Source organism: Bos javanicus, chromosome 6 (assembly GCF_032452875.1).
Source record: "Bos javanicus breed banteng chromosome 6, ARS-OSU_banteng_1.0, whole genome shotgun sequence".
In the NCBI taxonomy this organism is placed as follows: domain Eukaryota; kingdom Metazoa; phylum Chordata; class Mammalia; order Artiodactyla; family Bovidae; genus Bos; species Bos javanicus.
In genome coordinates this window covers 31,697,561-31,718,645 of record NC_083873.1, presented here as the reverse complement: position 1 = coordinate 31,718,645, position 21,085 = coordinate 31,697,561, and the positions used below count along the sequence as shown (strand labels likewise).

Sequence of the window (21,085 nt, the reverse complement as noted above, 5' to 3'; positions counted from 1 at the left end):
TTTCTTCACAGTCCAACTCTCACATCCATACATGACCACTGGAAAAACCATAGCCTTGACTAGACGGACCTTTGTTGACAAAGTAATGTCTCTGCTTTTGAATATACTATCTAGGTTGGTCATAACTTTCCTTCCAAGGAGTAAGTGTCTTTTGATTTCATGGGTGCAGTCACCATCTGCAGTGATTTTGGAGCCCAAAAGATAAAGTCTGACACTGTTTCCACTGTTTCCCCATCTATTTGCCATGAAGTGATGGGACCAGATGCCATGATCTTCGTTTTCTGTATGTTGAGCTTTAAGCCACTTTTTCACTGTCCTCTTTCACTTTCATCAAGAGGCGTTTTAGTTCCTCTTCACTTTCTGCCACAAGGGTGGTGTCATCTGCATATCTGAGGTTATTGATATTTCTCCCAGCAATCTTGATTGCAGCTTGTGCTTCTTCCAGCCCAGCGTTTCTCATGATGTACTCTGCATAGAAGTTAAATAGGCAGGGTGACAATATACAGCCTGGACGTACTCCTTTTCCTATTTGGAACCAGTCTGTTGTTCCATGTCCAGTTCTAACTGTTGCTTCCTGACCTGCATATAGGTTTCTCAAAAGGCAGATCAGGTGGTCTGGTATTCCCATCTCTTTCAGAATTTTCCACAGTTTATTGTGATCCACACAGTCAAATGCTTTGGCATAGTCAATAAAGCAGAAGCAGATGTTTTTCTGGAACTCTCTTGCTTTTTTCCATGATCCAGCAGATGTTGGCAATTTGATCTCTGGTTCCTCTGCCTTTTCTAAAACCAGCCTGAACATCTGGAAGTTCATGGTTCATGTATTGCTGAAGCCTGGCTTGGACAATTCTGAGCATTGCTTTAGTAGCGTGTGAGATGAGTGCAATTGTGCAGTAGTTTGAGCATTCTTTGGCATTGCCTTTCTTTGGGATTAGAATGAAAACTGACCTTTTCCAGTCCTGTGGCCACTGCTGAGTTTTCCAAATTTGCTGGCATATTGAGTGAAGCACTTTCACAGCATCATCTTTCAGGATTTGAGATAGCTCAACTGAAATTCTATCACCTCCACTAGCTTTGTTTGTAGTGATGCTTTCTAAGGCCCACTTGACTTCACATTCCAGGATGTCTGGCTCTGGGTGAGTGATCACACCATCATGATTATCTGGGTCGTGAAGATCTTTTTTGTACAGTTCTTCAGAGTATTCTTGCTACCTCTTCTTAATATCTTCTGCTTCTGTTAGGTACATACCATTTCTGTCCTTTATCGAGCCCATCTTTGCATGAAATGTCCCCTTGGTATCTCTAATTTTCTTGAAGCAATCTCTAGTCTTTCCCATTCTGTTGTTTTCCTCTATTTCTTTGCACTGATCGCTGAGGAAGGCTTTCTTATCTCTCCTTGCTATTCTTTGGAACTCTGCATTCAAATGGGAATATCTTTCCTTTTCTCCTTTGCTTTTCACTTCTCTTCTTTGCACAGCTATTTGTAAGGCCTCCTCAGACAATCATTTTGCTTTTTTGCATTTCTTTTCCATGGGGATGGTCTTGATTCCTGTCTCCTGTACAATATCAAAACTCTATGAGCCTTTGCCCTGCTTCATTCTGTACTCCAAGGCCAAATTTGCCCATTTCTCCAGGTATTTCTTGACTTCCTACTTCTGCATTCCAGGCCCCTATAATGAAAAGGACATCTTTTTTGGGTGTTAGTTCTAAAAGGTCTTGTAGGTCTTCATAGAATCATTCACCTTCAGCTTCTTCAGAGTTATTGGTCAGGGCATAGACTTGGATTACTGTAATATTGAATGGTTTGCCTTGGAAACAAACAGAGATCATTCTGTCGTTTTTGAGATTGCATCCACGAACTTCATTTTGGACTCTTCTGTTCACTATGATGGCTACTCCATTTCCTCTAAGGGATTCTTGCCCACAGTAGTTGATATAATGGTCATCTGAGTTAAATTCACCCATTCCAGTCCATTTTAGTTTGCTGATTCCTAAATTGTTGATGTTCACACTTTCCGTCTCCTATCTGACCACTTCCAATTTGCCTTAATTGATAGACCTAACATTCCAGGTTCCTATGCATTATTGCTCTTTATACCATTGCACTTTACTTCCATCACCAGTCACATCCACAACTGGGTGGTGTTTTTGCTTTGGCTCCATCTCTTCATTCTTTCTGGAGTTATTTCTCCACTCTTCTCCAGTAGCATATGGGGCACCTAATGACCTGGGGAGTTCATCTTTCTACATGAACTCCACACTTGAACTCTACACATGGACATCACCAGATGGTCAATACTGAAATCAAATTGATTATATTCTTTGCAGCCAAAGATGGAAAAGCTCTATACAGTCAGCAAAAACAAGACTAGAAGCTGACTGTGGCTCAGATCATGAACTCCTTATTGCCAAATTCAGACTTAAATTGAAGAAAGTAGGGAAAACCACTAGACCATTTAGGTATGATCTAAATCAAATCCCTTACGATTATCCACTGGAAGTGACAAATAGATTCAAGGGATTAGAAGTGATAGAGTGCCTGAACAACTATGGACGGAGGTTCATGTCATTGTATAGAAGACAGTGATCAAGACATTCCCTAAGAAAAAGGAATGCAACAAAGGCAAAATAGTTGACTGAGGAGGCCTTACAAACAGCTATGAAACATAGAGAAGCGAAAGGCAAAGAAGAAAAGGAAAGATATAAGCATCTGAATGCAGAGTTCCAAAGAATAGCCAGGAGAGATAAGAAAGCCTTCCTCAGTGATCAATGCAAAGAAATAGAGTTAAACAATAGAATGGGAAAGACTAGAGATCTCTTAAAGAAAATTAGAGATACCAAGGGAACATTTAATGTCATGCAAAGATAGGCACAATAAAAGACAGAAAGGGTATGGACCTAACAGAAGCAGAAGATTTTAAGAAGAGGTGACAAGAATACACAGAAGAACTATACAAAAAAGATCTTCACGACCCAGATAATCTTGATGATGTGATCACTCCCCTAGAGCCAGACATCGTGGAATAAGTCAATTGGACCTTAGGAAGCATCACTACGAACAAAGCTAATAGAGGTGATGGAATTCCAGTTGATTATTTCAAATCCTAAAAGATGATGCTGTGAAAGTGCTGCACTCAATATGCCAGCAAACTTGGAATACTCAGCAGTGGCCAAAGGACTGGAAAAGGTCAGTTTTCATTCCAATCCCAAAGAAAGACAATGCTGAAAATGCTCAAACTACCACACAATTGCACTCTTCTCATATGCTAGCAAAGGAATGCTCAAAATTCTCCCGCCAGTCTTCAACAGTATGTGAACCACTGGATTTAGAAAAGGCAGAAGAACCTGAAATCAAATTGCCAACATCCGCTGGATCATTTGAAAAAGCAAGAGAGTTCCAGAAAAACATCTACTTCTGCTTTATTGACCACCCAAAACCTTCGACTGTGTGGATAACAAAAAGCTGTGGAAAATTCTTAAAGAGATGGGATTACCAGACCACCTGACCTGCCTCCTGATTCAGGTCAAGAAGCAACAGTTAGAACTGGACACGGAACAACAGACTGGTTCCATGAGAAAGGAGTACTTCCAGGCTACGTATTGTCACCCTGCTTATTTAACTTATATTCAGAGTACATCATGAGAAATGCTGGACTAGATGAAGCACAAGCTGGAATCAAGATTGCAGGGAGAAATATCAATAACCTCAGATATGCTAAGAAAACTAAGAAAACTTAGTTTTCTTAACCTTAGAAAAAGTAAGAAAAAATTTAGAAAAACCTTAGAAAAAAACTTAGAACCTTAGAAAAACTAAGAAAACCTTAGAAAAACTAACCTTAGAAAACTTAACCTCAGAAAACTAAGATCATGGCAATTTGATCTCTGGTTCCTCTGCCTTTTTAAAATCCAGTGGTTTGCATACTGTTGAAGACTGACCTGGAGAATTTTGAGCATTTTGAGATAGGTGTCACAAGGATGACACCACCTTTATGGCAGAAAGCGGAGAACTAAAGAGTTGCCTGATGAAAGTGAAAGTGGAGAGTGAATAAGTTGGCTTATAACTCAACATTCAGAAAACTAAGATCGTGGCATCTGGTCCCGTCACTTCATGGGAAATAGATGGGGAAACAGTGGAAATAGTGACAGACTATTTTGGGGGGCTCCAAAATCAGACTGCAGCCAGGAAATTAAAAGCCACTTGCTCCTTGGGAAAAAAGTTATGACCAACCTAGACAGCTTATTAAAAAGCAGAAACATTATTTGGCAATAAAGGTCCATCTAGAGAAACCTATGTTTTTTCCAATAGTCATGTATGGAAGTGAGAGTTGGACTATAAAGAAAGCTAAGCGCTGATGAATTGATGCTTTGAACTGTGGTGTTGGAGAAGACTCTTGAGAGTCCCTTGGGAAGCAAGGAGATCCAACTAGTCTATCCTAAAGGAAATTAGTCCTGAATATTCATTGGAAGGGCTGATGCTAAAGCTGAAACTCCAGTACTTTGGCCACCTGGTGCAAAGAACTGACTCATTTGAAAAGACCCTGATGCTGGGCAAGACTGAAGTTGGGAGAAGGGGCTGACTGAAGATGAGGTGGTTGAATGGCATTGCTGACTCAATGGACATGAGTTTGAGTAAAGTCCAGGAGTTGGTGATGGACAGGGAGGCCTGGTGTGTTGAAGTCCATGGGGTCACAAAGAGTTGAGGGACTGAGGGACTGAACTGAACTGAACTCACTTCTTCTAGTGAGAGGTAGACCAAATAAGCTAAAAACAAAAACAAAGTCATGTGCATGTATAGTGTACCTGAAGTCTGGGGTTTTGTATTATGACTCTGTATTTCAGAAAATTATAGTATTTAATTGTATTGTGTTTTATAGCAGAACTCTATTGTATTAATAGTACAATTGACCCATGTATGACACTCAGACAGTTGGATATTGAGTTTGTACTGTAAATCCATGAATTCCTTGCTAATAATCTATTGTGTACTATAAATTTTATACTTGATATATATCTTTCTATATTTTATTGGAAAATAAATAGTGATTTGATTTTATCTTATTTTAACTAGAAATGGATAAAAATTTAAAAGATTTAATAAAAAATGAAAAGAAGAACAAATATTACTCTTGTTAGAACTATTACATATGCATTTGGGTTTTACATAAAATATGTTGATTCAACTTTTTGTATAAGTTTTGTTTTGTGAAAAAAATTTCCTTTATTAGTTGGAAAACTCTCTATAGGATTATTATAAGGCCATGGTTTTGAAATTATGAATTTTCTCGTGGTGCTTCAGTACAATTTTAGAACTCTTAAATATGTGTGACTAAATTAGCATAGGTTCCAGTCTATATTTCCCCAAAAGTACTAATCCCATGAGATTTGTATTGGGGGAAAAATGGTTTCCATGATCAAAATATTTTGGAATATGCTAAATTCCAAGTACCTCAGAGATCTATAAAGCACATTTATTAAAGTATGAGGTGTTAATATTCACTGAGAGTTTTTAGTATGTGCTATTATTGCATTTAACCTTTTTCATGACTGTCTTGGTGGTAGTTTAGTTGTGGGTCCTGTCATTAACCCTAATGACAAAGAAGGAAACTGAGGCCACAGAATTGGTCATATGTTCAAAGTCACACTGTAAGATAATAGAGAAAAATCTCTGACTTCAGAGCTCATGCTCTTAAGTCTGAAGCCATATGCTCAAAACAATAATGTATAAAACAATATTACACATTAATATGACTTTTATGTTAGTTATATTTCAGTATTGATATTAACCTGTTAAAAGCTTTGAGGATTAATGCAGTAATACATCTCTTTAACTTGGCTTAACTCAACATTTCTAAATCGGGTTTGGCTACAGAAAGCTAACAAATTTTAGTGAAAATAGTGTCCCACAGAATACAGTTTGAGAAATGCAGATATAAGCTATAGTATCACAGTAGATGAGAAGCCAGGATGGGAGTAACTTTTCAGTATTTCTTTGGCCACTTGCTCCAAATAACTGCGAGTGCCTTTCCCAAGGCAGACTGTCACTCAAGGATTCCACTTGACAATTTGGAATGGGCAGTAGTAGCAAGCAAACACCTATTTCCTGCTTGCAGATGCACAGAGCACGGGAACCCTTTGCACAAATGTGGATTATGTAGTATATCCTGCAAAGGGAGTGAGCTTAATTTAGTTAAGCTACAAGGTTGAGTGAAAAACAGCATGCTGCTGTTATTGTTGAGTCAATTAAATTGTCCTCTGTGCTCATAGGCACTGTTCCACATTTATTACCAGTGAGATATACGCTCCGGCAGTTTCTTTGCTTTGGATTGTCTTATATTTAGCACATCTAAAGATTTGAGAACGGATGATGGAAGACATGGTGATAAATTGTCAGGCTTTTCTAAAGATTCAGAAGTTCTAAAGTTCCTGCCAGTGACAGATGGTCTGTCCTTACTCATCGCTTATCTTCCTGACAGGACTTGATTTTTTTCCCCTTTTTTTGTTCAATTTTCTTAAAGTAAGCTAAGCTGCTTGGGAAGTAGGATAGTCTCATTTGTTATAACTGTGTTACTCTACGTTGATATGGAAGCAACTCTATATGAATATGAACCTGGGTCCCTCTATGTTATTAATGTATACATGTGTAGTGATAAGCGAGAAGCATGGGACAAGAGGGGAGAAAAACAGATAACCAAGGAAAACCCCTACTTCCTTTATTCCTGTTATATTGTAACCAAACCTACTAGTTAAACCATTGGTTAATCTTTTCTTACTGCCATTGTCTTTCATAGCCCAAGCATCACGTGATCTTTTGGGCAGTGCTTATTATTATATGGTAATACAGTATACATTATTTGTAGGACCTTTATTATTTCATAACAATCAACGAAAATTGAAATTTGGGAGTAAATAGTATAGTTAGGCTGTACTAACTTGCTAGACATTTATATAAGTCCACAGAATGAAACCGAACAACTATAACAGTGATGGAATTAGGTATAAAATAGGTTCCAACTAGAAAAATAAAAGGGAGTAAATATTTCAATCAAATCGCTTAATCCTTTTCATTGGCTTAAAATATGTTTACTGCTGAAATAGGAAATGTGCTACTTAAGTAAGGAAGATAAGAAAAAGAAACAATTTCTCTGTTCCGAGTTCTAGTATGTTGTTCTTTAGTTGCTCAGTCGTGCCCAACTCTTTTGCAACCTCATGATCCTGTAGCCAGGTTCCTCTGTCTATGGGATCTTCCAGGCAAGAATGTAATTAATGCAGTCAGTTGCCATTTCCTACTCCAGGGGATCTTCCTGACCCAGGGATCAAACCTGTGTCTCTTGCAAGTCTCCTGCATTACAGACAGACTCTTTACCACTAAGCCACTGGGAAAGCCCCTAGTATAAGTGTAAATATGAAGACTTAAAATATTCTAGAATGCCTTATATATCTTCTTAATCCTTTGTCCAGTTGTATTACTAATTCAGTCCTTCAAGCTGGTAATGCAGTTAGTTTGATACATTACTTAGTCTAAAATATATCAAATGGAAAGTGATTAATATGAATAAAAAGTTAAATTATCAGATAGATGTATTGATTTAGTATTTATAATAGTTGTTTGATATTTGTTATCTACAAAAATAACTGAGAATTTATTTTTATGTAAATATGTCTTTCCTAAGAGTATTCACTTTAGCTCCATTTGATTGGGAAAAACATAAACAATATTATTATCACTCTTTTTTACCGTTTCTTTTAACTCTACTGTAAAATGTATTTCTCTGGAGATATATGTATATATTAATATATTCATATATTACACACTGCTGCTGCTGCTAAGTCGCTTCAGTCGTGTCCGACTCTGTGCGACCACAGAGACCGCAGCCCACCAGTCCCTGTGATTCTCCAGGCAAGAACACTGGAGTGGGTTGCCATTTCCTCCTCCAATGCATGAAAGTGAAAAGTGAAAGTGAAGTCGCGCAGTCGTGTCCGACTCTTAGCGACCCCATGGACTGCAGCCCACCAGGCTCCTCCGTCCATGGGATTTTCCAGGCAGGAGTACTGGAGTGGGGTGCCATTGCCTTCTCCATATTACACACTAGTATAAATATAATAGTATGTCATATATACATATCAACATAATAGATAAATATACACTTTATATAAATAGCTTTTAAAACACTTGTTTTGTATAACACTTTTTATTTCTAGTAAGTTACTGGTGATAGTTTATCTAAGATGATTAAAGTAAAATAATTATTAAATTAGAAACAATGGATGCCATTACTGGTATAAAGTGACTTTTTAAGCTAAAATTGAAAACTGCCATTGGTCATACTTTCTACATTGTTTCACCTAAAGTTGAACATGTATGTATTTCAAAAGCAATAATAATAGTATAGTTTAAAAATAGATCACATGTCCTCACTTCTGTGATAAGATATTTATTATTAAGGCACCTTAGTAAGATCATAGGAATCTATGTGATGATATATATGGAAATAGTATAAAATGTATACCAAAATTTAAAAAATATTCTCCAAATAATTATATAATTGAGAAAGTATTGACTCACATAAATGTAATTCCAATTGTTTCTCATGATGCAATGGATCTTTCAGTAGGCATTTCTCAGTAGGACAAAGACTAACCCCCAAAAGTAATTTATGCATTGTGTATGCATTAGTCACTCAATTGTGTCGGACTCCCTGCGACCCCATGGACTGTAGCCCACCAGGCTTGACCATGGGATTCTCCAGGCAAGAATACTGGAATGGATTGCAATTTTCCTCTCCAAAAGTAATTCATCAGTTCAGTTCAGTTCAGTTCAGTCACTCAGTCGTGTCCGACTCCTTGCGACCCCATGAATCGCAGCACGCCAGGCCTCCCTGTCCATCACCAACTCCCGGAGTTCACTCAGACTCACGTCCATCGAGTCAGTGATGCCATCCAGCCATCTCATCATCTGTTGTCCCCTTCTCCTCCTGCCCCCAATCCCTCCCAGCATCAGGGTCTTTTCCAATGAGTCAACTCTTTGCATGAGGTGGCCAAAGTATTGGAGTTTCAGCTTCAGCATCAGCCCTTCCGATGAACACCCAGGACTGATCTCCAAGTAATTCATACTTTATAACAATTCCTTGGTAGTTATTAGAAAGCATCCTCACTTAACACCTGATCTTTTGGTGTTACTGGTGAAAATAGCACAGCAATCTCTCACAAAACAATCTAACCTAACTTTTATCTATGTGTTCCATGGCATGAATCATAAGAACATGTCGTAGGATGTTCATGATAAAGTTGGATAGAGTGAAAACGCACTGCCAGTAGGGTTACTTTTTTGGCCTAAGCCAAGGATAATTTTCGGAGAAGGCAATGGCACCCCACTCCAGTACTCTTGCCTGGAAAATCCCATGGATGGAGGAGCCTGGGAGGCTGCAGTCCATGGGGTCGCTGAGGATCGGACACGACTGACCGACTTCCCTTTCACTTTTCACTTTCATGCATTGGAGAAGGAAATGGCAACCCACTCCAGTGTTCTTGCCTGGAGAATCCCAGGGATGGGGGAGCCTGGTGGGCTACCGTCTATGGGGTCGCACAGAGTCGGACACGACTGAAGTGACTGAGCAGTAGCAAGGATAATTTAGAATCGATTTATTTAAATCTATTCAGTCAAGATTGCTACCTATACATAGTTTACTTTTTCTTTTACATACATTTTCTTTCTGCTCATATTATTAGCAACACTACTGAAATTAGCCAACTATGAGTGAAGTGAGTGAAGTCGCTCAGTCGTGTCCAACTGTTTGCGACCCCATGGACTGTAGCCTACAAGGCTCCTCTGTCCGTGGAATTTTCCAGGCAAGAGTACTGGAGTGGGTTGCCATTTCCTTCTCCAGGGGGTCTTCCCGACCCAGGGATCGAATTGCAGGCAGACACTTTACCATCTGAGCCACCAGGGAAGTCCCTAGCCAACTATCAGATCAGATCAGATCAGATCAGTCGCTCAGTCTTGTCCGACTCTTTGCGACCCCATGAATCGCAGCACGCCAGGCCTCCCTGTCCATCACCAACTCCCAGAGTTCACTGAGACTCACGTCCATCGAGTCAGTGATGCCATCCAGCCATCTCATCCTCTGTTGTCCCCTTCTCCTCCTGCCCCCAATCCCTCCCAGCATCAGAGTCTTTTCCAGTGAGTCAACCCTTCGCATGAGGTGGCCGAAGTACTGGAGTTTCAGCTTTAGCATCATTCCCTCCAAAGAAATTCCAGGGCTGATCTCCTTCAGAATGGACTGGTTGGATCTGTCCATCACTTTTATAGTCTTTTCATTCAGGTAATTTTACAATTGGATCTCCTCAGTACACATACTCAAAGGTTTTTGGAACATGGACATTTTACTTTGTCAAGACGATGACAAAACACATACATGGGGAAGTAACAAATAAGAATGTTAAATTAGGGCCAGATAATGGAAGGATATATACTTAGATATTTATTAGGTAGATGATACAAGGTCACCAAAGCTTTATTTGGACTAGGAAATTCAATGCAAATTCTACTCAGTTAAATCACAAAAACAGTATTATTTGTATTCTTTTTTTCACTCGAAGCTTTTGTTTTTCTAGGCTTTTAATTAACTTTATTTTCAAACTTAGAGAGTCTACACTGCACTTACAAGATGAACACAAATGCTTCTACCATATTTTACTGTAACGGTTTTCCATTTTCAGTTGACTTTTCAGTTGAAAAGGACCTTTCCAACATGTGATACATCTTTGTCATTTGTCAAGTATATCTTTTTAGTTTGGTTTGTTTTTCACAGTTAATGCTGACTGATAGCTGGTTTGTTTTCTGTTCCAGGTTGTGGAGACTAATTTGGTTGCTTTTGACTGTCACTGGATCATTATAAATGAGGTAAATCTAACTAAACCTTACTGTCAACTCTGAGTCCTGTTTTCATAAGTATAGTCACAGCTACAGCCTTGAATTTCTAACAGGAACACAGAGTAAACTTTCAGCTCACTGAAAGGATGCTGTTAAATAAAATAGAATAAGGAGTTTTTGCAAATTATAAAGGGCTTTGTATGAATAAAGTAAATACAGAATGTCTTCCCCACTGAGTATCTTTTAGCCTTTTCCGTTGGCACACACTGCTTACATCAGAGATCATTTTTATAAAAAGTACAGTTCTTCTTTGTAAGCAAAGTGAATCCCTCCCAGTGGAGGGCCTGTGTTCCATTTATATTTTACTGTTGTTTCTAGAACTTTTATATCCCACCCCCTTACAAGTGGATTAAATAGTTCCTCACATGAATATGAATAAATAAGAGCAGATTGTTTTGCTTTTCATAAAGAAACACAACTGTTTTAAAATCCACCAACTTGTCAAATTTCTTGTGGAAGATTTTTTTGCAAAAACAATGCATAAGATTAAAAATACAGTATTACAACACGAGAGCCCTGTGAAATAGGTTGTACCATTAGCACCTGCCAGTCAGAGTTAGAAAGGAAAATGAGTAGATTAGTCAGGGACAAGTAATGAGATAGAGATCTAGTATTCAGTATATCTATTACTTATGGAAAAAATAATGTGTTGTTTATCAAATGATACTAATGTTGAATTATAGAATAATACATTTTATCTCAGGAGCAAAGTAGCATTTTTGACAAGAATTCTAGTCTCGAATTCAGCAAGATAGGCTCAATCCTGGCTTTGAAATTGGTTCATAGCTGTGTTACTATGGATATATAATAAAATATCCTGTGCCTCAGGGGTTATTTATTAGTTTGTACTGTAGGTACAACAACATTTACTTTACCAGTTCTTAATGAAAATTAAGTGAAATATTATTGAATGCTCTGAACATGATGCCTGACAAATGACAGTAAATGGTATTGCAATAATGATCAGAGTACATTAAAAGTTCACAGATCACTTACTCACATATTATTTTGTTGAACAATAAATAGTGTTATGAAGTATTGAGGAAATGGGGTCTTGCCTTTCCTTATACAGAGAAATAAAAATGATTCTTAGTTTCAAGTTGTTTCTCCTACAACACCCTTCATTGATGAATTTTAGCTTTCTTGATGGTTCTTTTTGTTCAGTTTAAAGGCACTGGAAACATTTTACAAACCTATTTTTTGCCTGCCAGACTTTGATTCTACATGATCTGTCGGTGTATTTCATATGTCAGATTAAGATGTGTTCTTCAGAGATCCCCACAGATAACATGTGTATGTCAGATCTGCTTTTCAATGAAGTTTTTAAGTCAGTCTAGAATGACTAAACATCAGGATGGATTAAGGGAAAGGGAGACAACAAACCAACCACATACCTAGAAATACCTTTTCTAGGTATTTTTATCTCTTTTTTCCCAAAGAATCTAAGGTTGAAATAAATCAAATGGTTTGTCAAATATTATGCAACTATTAAGTGGTAATAATGGGATTTAAAACTTAGTCTTTTCCAGTCTAAAGCTTTGGTTGTTGTTGCTTTTTTTAAAATAATTTTCCTTATAGATTATATTTTTGAAATTTATGCTCCTAAATTTCAACCTTATAGGAGCCAGTAAGTTTTATGTTACTTTTTGTCTTTAGCTTAATATTTTCTGGATTACTATTTTTTGAAATAGAGAATCCTCCTAATTTCTTATTATTGTTTCACACCCACCTTCTGATGGGTAGTAGGCCACTCAGCTTTTTTGATATGAAACAAACTGGAGCTGTTTTACTTGTTTGTGTCAATACTGATGACTAGGGGGGAAAAGTGATTTCTTGCCTCTTTAGAGACATGGATTAATCAAACAAATTAACACTTACAATTGATAAATGGAATGCCCATTCTTTTCTATTCTTTGGTAAGATTGCAGAAAGGACCCCTGAATTAACATTTTCCCCATATTCAACTTAACTTCTAATGTTATCCTTGTATCCTGAAAATGTGAACCCAGGTAGAGAGAGCTTCCCATGACACCAATGACCATCTGTCCACTGCTTGCTTGTCAGTTTGTGCTATGGAAGAAACTGCTTTTTCATATTATAAAAAGGAAGTTTAAGTAGTATGTATTTCATTTATAGAAAGAGCAATAGCTTATATTTTACTATATCTTTCATAAAATTGTAACTCATTCTGTTAAACTTCTCATTAAGTTTTATTTCATAAAATATTAGGGCCAATGATGTCTTTCAACAATTGTTTCATAATTTGAGTCCCTATTTTACAAAAAAAAATCCACACAAAAAACAATCTGACTAATAACTCAATAAATATTAGAAGTATAAAACACAGTATAGAAAACCTCAGTATTTTCTCATTCACATGTTAGTTTCCCACTGTAAATTGTTATAACTATAGCTTCACTTTTACCATCACTGAAACCCTTATCTCTTTTCTGCTCACAGTCCTCCTTACTAGTCCTTGAGCAGAGATGTAACTTTAGGCAGAGCAGGTCAATACCACTTCGTCTTTGAAAAATCTCATGGTCACAGCCTGCATTGTTTACATTGGTTATTATGTTTTTTCCCTAAACTAGGTTAAAAAAAATCAGAAATCAAGTATATTTTCTGTACTTTCATCCCTAAGAGATACCATCCATATATGTATCTGTGCTCAGCCCTCTTAATTCTACATGATTCCATCCAGCCACCTCATTCTCTCTGAAATATGCCTCAGGAAACTTGAGAGTCACTACCTTTATTTGTTTTATACATCTGTTTATAATAAATGAATCAAAATTTATCTTAATTTCCATAAAATGAGAAACATGAATTCCTCAAGTTTCCTAGGAAAATAATAAACTCTAAAAGGAGCAACAACAACAACAAAATCCAGCAACTTGCAAATGCCCATTTTGTTTGAACATGGACATTATGAATCTGATTAGTTTGCTTTGTGTAGCTACTATTTTGTTGCTAATTTTAAAATGGGTTGCAAACATTTACTTAATCTTATTGCACCAACAGTTTCTCAAAGAAACTATAAATCAAAGTTGGCATTGTGCATCGTGATACAAATTGATGCTAAAGCTTGAAAACAGTAAATTTGTTTCATTTGCATCAAATATGCTATAATAATGAGAGGCTATGCTAGTTCATATGGTGTAATCAATCATATGCTAGTAGTTGGAAATGGTATTTATCTTTTCCCTGCAATCAGGTGATCCAGCAGAGAACAGCCTTTCCTTATAAGTATTGTCATCCCTTCAGGGTCCCGAAGCAGATGGCCTAGCACTTTATTTAAGTTTTACAAGTTAGAAGCTCAGAAAAGAAGATATACATACATAAATACATATTAGAAGTATAGAACACGGTATAGAAAACCTCAGTTCTTTTCTCATTCACATGTTAGTTTCCTACTGTAAATTGTTATAAATGTCACTTCACTTTGTTACTGAAACCCTTGGCTGTTTTTTACCCACAGCCCTCCTTACTAGTCCTTGAGAAGAGATGTAACTTTAGGCAGAGCAGGTCAATACCACTTAGTGTTTCAATACCACTTAACACACACACACACACACACACACACACACGCACACACACACACACACACACACACACTGTTTAGAGCAGCAAGAAGCATAATGCTATATGTAGTCTTCCATTCCCTGATGATACTAAACCTGACCCTTGGTGTCCTGACTTCTTATTTAAATACTAGTTTTTTAGTTTAAGCCATTATTCTCTGCTAATCACTGCTTACTTCTGCAGTGAAGAAGTTGTTGTTGTTATGGTTGAGATTTGAATATGTGTAATGAATATTTTTCATTTTTCTAATTTGGTGATTAATTGAACTGCTCGCTACTAATCTGTCAAGCAGAAAGTTGACATTCTGTTCCTTTTTCCACTCTTATAGTCTGCAGTTGGTTTTTTCCATGTTTCATGGTATTTGTATAATAATTTCACATTACTGTTAAACTTTATGGAAGCATCAAAGGGTCTTTTTTGTTAAAGTATGGAGAGCATAAACATACCAGTAACACAACAATAATATAATCTTTTCAAATTACACCACATAGCACACTGCTTAGTATCATTACTAAAATCTGCTTTATTTATAATAGATAAAGTTATTAAAGCACCCCAGTGTCTCTACTTAAAGTTTCAGGGATCTATCTTTCAAAGATGGTTTGCTGAAATCTTGCCATTCATTCAATTTTTTATTTGACAATACATTTAATGAATACCTACTATATGCCAAGAACTTCATTAGATATTAAGAGATAAAAGAATAGGAAAGGAGGAAGGAATCCTATTCTGAAATAGTTTATGTAATACAGATTGGCATCCGATCTAATAGATTTTGAGTCATTCCTTCCCTGGAATTCTATTAACTTAAGCTTAAAGCTGATATCCTACAAGGATTCAGGAGTGATCCAATTCTCCTAAAAGATTTGTTCTGGAAATTGGCTGTTTCTGGTGGAGTTATAGCCCTACCAGATATTTTAGCTTTCCCCTTCCTTGGCTTTGACTCCATTCAGAATTCACCCTATATTAAACTATCACAGTAAAGTGAATAAGAATATTTTCTCGGATATATTGATTTGACTCTTGATAATTTTTGATTATCCATGTAAATAATTTTTGGAGAAAAAAAAAGGCTGAATGCTTTGCTCTTAAAGAAGAACACTTGAGAAAAAATAAGTACACTAAAACATATTTTTTTCATTGCAATATTAATTCTTATTTCATAAATATACTCACTGAAATAAATAATACAAAAATGACAAATAATTTTTAATTTACTTTCTTTAAATTCCTTTAGACTCAGAAAATGTCTGTATAACTTAGTAGCATATTTAGGTAGTACAGGGGACTTAGTTGAGTGTGTGGTAAACTAGTTCTTCATATGATTATTTTTTAAATCAGTTATTTTAACATTTTTAAAAGTCTGCACATTTGAACAGCGTAGATTCCAATAGATTATGCAACAGCTTCATATTTTAATAAAGCAGTTTACCTAACAATTTTCTTTTAAAAATATTTCTTAAATATTTAAAAGATTAAATATTTACTTGGCTTCCACTGTTTACATGACATTGTATTTACCACTTTTGAAATGCATCTTCTGGAACGTAGAAGTTCTGTAAATATAAAATAGCTACTTAATCAAGTTTTCATATCACTATCAAACTATTTTTGAGATCAGGTGTCAAAACTAAAACTGCAAGTGAATTTTTTGAGACAGATTGTCTGTTAGCTTCATTCAGAATGGCAGATTCTTTCCTACCAGAAAATTACTTTCTTTTCCCTTCCTCAAATAATAATAGGCAAAATATATTCAATTCAAATTGACGTTTTCTCAGATATAGTTTAGTCATTTAGACATCTGAGGACTTCAGCTTTTAGAACTTGTAAAAGGTAACCATCCTTTTTTATGGATTTAAAAATAGTCCTCTCAAAGACTTTGGCTCATGATAGATGACTGTACCATTCCTTATAGAATCATTAGGCTATTAAATTCTAGAATAATATATCTTTATTGTTTTAATTCCTATCACTCATGAATATTAATCTAAATAATTCCTGTAAGGAAAAATGGATTCCTTACATGATTACTTCAGAGAGTGTCTTTTGATGACATTTATAAAATCTCATTATGAGTAAAGGGTATGTTGATGAAGAACTTGGAATCTCCCTACTTCTTTATTTGTAAGTGAGAATTAACAACATCTGAATCAGAATGTAGTTTTTAGCAGAAAATGAAATAATGTGTTAAGTACTTAGTATTTTTCCCAAAATATAGTAGGATCTTAATAAATGTACGTTTTTGTTCTAATATGCTGATTTGTAGTTCAGCACTAGTGGAGCATGTAGAAATAGTAGTATTTGACAAAATATTGATAAATCTCATATTGCTAAAGAAAAAAGACCACATATATAACACAACTTAGTCAATATTATGAGAGTGGTAGAATTTTTCACTGCTTTTTAAAAATCAAGATGCCTATCTGCATAATATTAAAAAATTTTAAACATGTAATATCATTGAATAACAATAAAAATTTATTTTAAACATTTCCTGTTTAAAATTCAGACCTAACATGAAGTTGATAGACACTGTAGACAGTGTTTAATTTTACTTTGTGAGTAGATGGCAGAGAATTAAAAACTGCCCTGCTTTTGCCAGACAGAAATTTTGGTGGCCAGTGAAATGATACACACTAAAGGAAAAAGATGGCATTTTAAACAGAGAAAAATCATCTTTATGGTACATTAATTGACTGGAAATCCAGGATATTATACTAGATATGGCTGATGGCAGGTGTTATTTTATTTTCAGAAAAGTCTTTATTTCATAAAGATCATAAATAAAGGATGGATTTTAAAGCTAATATGTTCTATGACAAAGAAAATTTGCACTTGTAAATTATCTTTTTCTCTTTCATTATTCTGTGATAATTCTTTGAAACAAACCTAACAAATACTCATTGCAGTCCAATATGTATCCTATGTCAAATCTTTTATTTCTGTTGCTGTAAGAATCTGTCAGAGAAGGCAATGGCACCCCACTCCAGTACTCTTGCCTCAAAAATCCCATGAACAGAGGAGCCCCGTGGGCTGCAGTCCATGGGGTAGCGAAGAGTGGAACACAACTGAGCAACTTCACTTTCACTTTTCACTTTCATGCACTGGAGAAGGAAATGGCAACCCACTCCAATGTTCTTGCCTGGAGAATCCCAGGGACGGGGGAGCCTGGTGGGCTGCCGTCTATGGGGTAACACAGTCGGACACGACTAAAGTGACTTAGCAGCAGCAGCAAGAATCTGTTGAAAGCAATAATATGTTAATTACAAAGACTTCATCGGTTTAAAAGATTTCAGATGGATACCATGAATTACAAACTACCTAACTAAAGGCTGCATTAAAAGTAAAATTTATTTTGATCACATCTATTCTAATTCCAATTAGAATAATGTTCAGTTAGAACAGATGTATGTTAAACATATTATTTTATTATTTTATTTTTTTATTTTCACATCCATAGTTGAGTCAAATCTTAAAGTTTAAGTCTAGAGTTGGATGGTGACTGGGAAAAGGAAGAAGAAAATGCTTTCCTTTGCATTCTCAAAGGCTTATATGCAAACTAGTAGTAATTTGGATAAACATCACTGGAGTTCATTTTGTATTAATCAATAGAAGTTTTTATCTTTATGTTAAGAACACAATTATATACTAATATATCAGGTCAGCAGTTAATGAACATTTTATCTATTTCTTATCAAAACAAGTCCATGTGTTAACACCAATAGTTCTAAGAAATAATTGGGAAAAGTCTTAAAAAATGATGCCTCCTCTTTCTCTCTCTACTGTCTTAAGAACCCCCTTTTCATTGCTAATATATATATATATAATTCTTACATTACAACTATCTTCCTATGTCATCAAAGTACCTTGAAATCCATTAATAAATAATTAAGTGTAATAACAGCTTCCTTTGTGACCTTTTCCAATGTTTAGACAACACATAGTTTTCTGAAGTATTCAACATATTATAAACTTATTATAAATAAAAAGTATTCAAGTCCATCACTTCATTTGAAATTATTTAGGCATTCATTAATTATATACATAAATACATATAATTTAAAGCACAGACAGCAACTACAAATGAGTTGATTATTTTAATGAACATGTGGTGTTGTTTCCACTTGGATGTGGGCTAAGCATTAAGCAAATGTATTACAGTAACAGAATCTCTTAGCATTTCCTGATAACAACTCATTAATAGTTTTGTGTTTCTGTTGTGTACTATAACATTTCTAATTCTTCCATTTCTTATCTTATAGGAAATAAATGATGTGGATGTACAGGAACTTGTAAGAAGGTCAATTGGAAGGTTAACCATCATTCGACAGACATTTCCAGTCCCCCAGAATATAAGTCAGCGATGTTTCCGTGGCAACCATCGAATATCTTCAACATTGTGTGATCCAAAGGATCCATTTGCTCAGAATATGGAGGTATATTCTAAGCACCCAGATATTTCTCTAAGGATTTTTTTCTTTTGGTCAGTTGTAGAGAGACATTTTCTGGTGGCATTGCATTCAGAATTCTACATGTTTCCATTTTTGGTCCAGCAATTTCATAAGTCTACTTGGGAAGAGTGCTAAGAATCTGTCTTTGATTGTTCTAAATTTCATTACAGCAAAATATCTATTTGGTAAAAATATAATCAGTAAAGGTTATTCTCTTTTCAGCAAGTAGATCAATAGCATTTCTCATGGTAGAATTTGTGATTGATACTCCTTAATGCTAAACTCCAAATTATTAAGCTAATAAATTTGTTTGCCTTTTCTGGCATAACAAGGATATAGAAGCCTATACCTTTTTATAGATTAATTTCTGGTTGGAAGGACTTCACCAGAAAAATATTTAGCAATCCGAAAATGCAGTAGTGTTATATAAAGTTTATCCAACTCAGATGGGAGATAGCTGAAACATTTGCTATTCAGAATACAACAAAGAATTTGAAAGTAAATGAATACAATCTCTGAGCAGCAAAACGAAAAAAAAAAAAAAAAAAGAATACCAAGTCCCTGTAGCGTACACATAAGAATGCCCTTTTAATACTCATCTGGATCCTGTTTCTTTTTCTTAAGGAAACTCCTATCAGAATTTTTTGTGTTATTTCTCTTTGTACTGGCCATCTCAATATGTCAGTTTGAAGGAGGTTTGACAAAGGCAGGCACATCAACTATAATAGGGCATAGGAAGCCCTGTAACGAGGCAAGAAACATAAAAAGAGAAATCAAACAGATACTCTAATTCAAATATCCTATCAGAGCAGCACCTTCTCTGTAAAACAACTCTACATTATAATACAATCCCAAGTGTATCACTATTGTATATAGCTAGTTTATGAGTTAATATTTAAACAGTAACCCTGAGATACCAATAAAGATTAAAGTCATGGTCAATTTCATAAGTAGGAAGAAAAACATAGGATGTATTTTAGAAACCTATTTCTTCAAAATGTTTAATAGAAATAGTATTTTAGTATTTAGAGATGTTCAGTTTGAAAAATCAGGAAAAATCATTTTAGGAGAACTAGTTTATTCCTAATAATACTAGATAAATAAGGTGACTTGGCTAAATGACTTCCTTGTTTGAAAGATAACAGTTTCCCTATTTTTAGTCAGCTTTGAATATTTCAGATAAATGGCCATTTATCTAGCCATTTCTTCATACTTATTACCATTGTGATGCTGGGGCTGCTGCTGCTGCTAAGTCACTTCAGTCATGTCCGACTCTGTGTGACCCCATAGACGACAGCCCACCAGGCTCCTTTGTCCACGGGATTCTCTAGGCAAGAATACTGGAGTGGTTTGCCATTTCCTTCTCCACCATTGTAATGAGCAGTATGTATTTACCCCACAGCTGTCTCCGGAATCATTGCCCACAGAATTTTGCTAGTAGATTTTTAAGCTCCTTTAGAATGAGCTCCCTCCAGACATCATAAAATCACATTAAGTATTTGTCTTTCTTTCTTTTTCCCATCGTACCTACCATGGTGCTTTGCACCTTGGTAAAAATTTGGATCTGAAAGTAATTGATAAGAAAACAGAAGTCAAAGTGAGCCACTCAAGCCTAAACAGGGTTTAAGTTCTCTACTTCCAATGACCTATGTTTTGATATTAATTGGTTCTGAGTATAATTGATGTGGAAATGATAGAATTTTAATTAGAAACATGAAAGAACTTTGATTTAGAAAATCATGAGATATTGAAGGCTGTTTCTGTTGAAAGAGGTAGTAGGTAATGTACAGAGAGGAAAGCAGAAAGGTATTGCACAGTATTTCAAAGCATATTCGCCTAACAGCACAATCCTTCTGATTCAGTTGACTTCCTTGAAATCAGGGAACAAATATTTTATTTATCTTGGTATTCCCAGACATATCTAATGAATTAAGGATGTACTGGAAGTAACACTCCTCCTGCCCCATACCTTCATCATACACCCCTCAAAGCTACAGATTGAAGAAAGCTGGAAGATTACTTTTCTTTGTGCATTTATTGTGTATTAGCATCCCTATTATATGTAATAGAATTTGACTAACTGTTTAATATGTAAAAGGAAAACTGACAGAAACTTTTATAT

At 35.7% G+C, this 21,085-nt stretch overlaps 1 protein-coding gene across 1 annotated transcript in view; it reads left to right on the top strand.

Annotated features, from left to right (window-relative positions):
• The window catches only part of GRID2 (glutamate ionotropic receptor delta type subunit 2), a 1,602,175-nt gene that overhangs the window by 967,751 nt on the left and 613,339 nt on the right, over window positions 1-21,085 (top strand). The window contains exons 5-6 of the mRNA XM_061419669.1: window positions 10,847-10,900; window positions 18,775-18,948. Of these exons, the coding sequence (XP_061275653.1) occupies window positions 10,847-10,900; window positions 18,775-18,948 (228 nt within the window). The remainder of the gene's footprint in view (window positions 1-10,846; window positions 10,901-18,774; window positions 18,949-21,085) is intronic.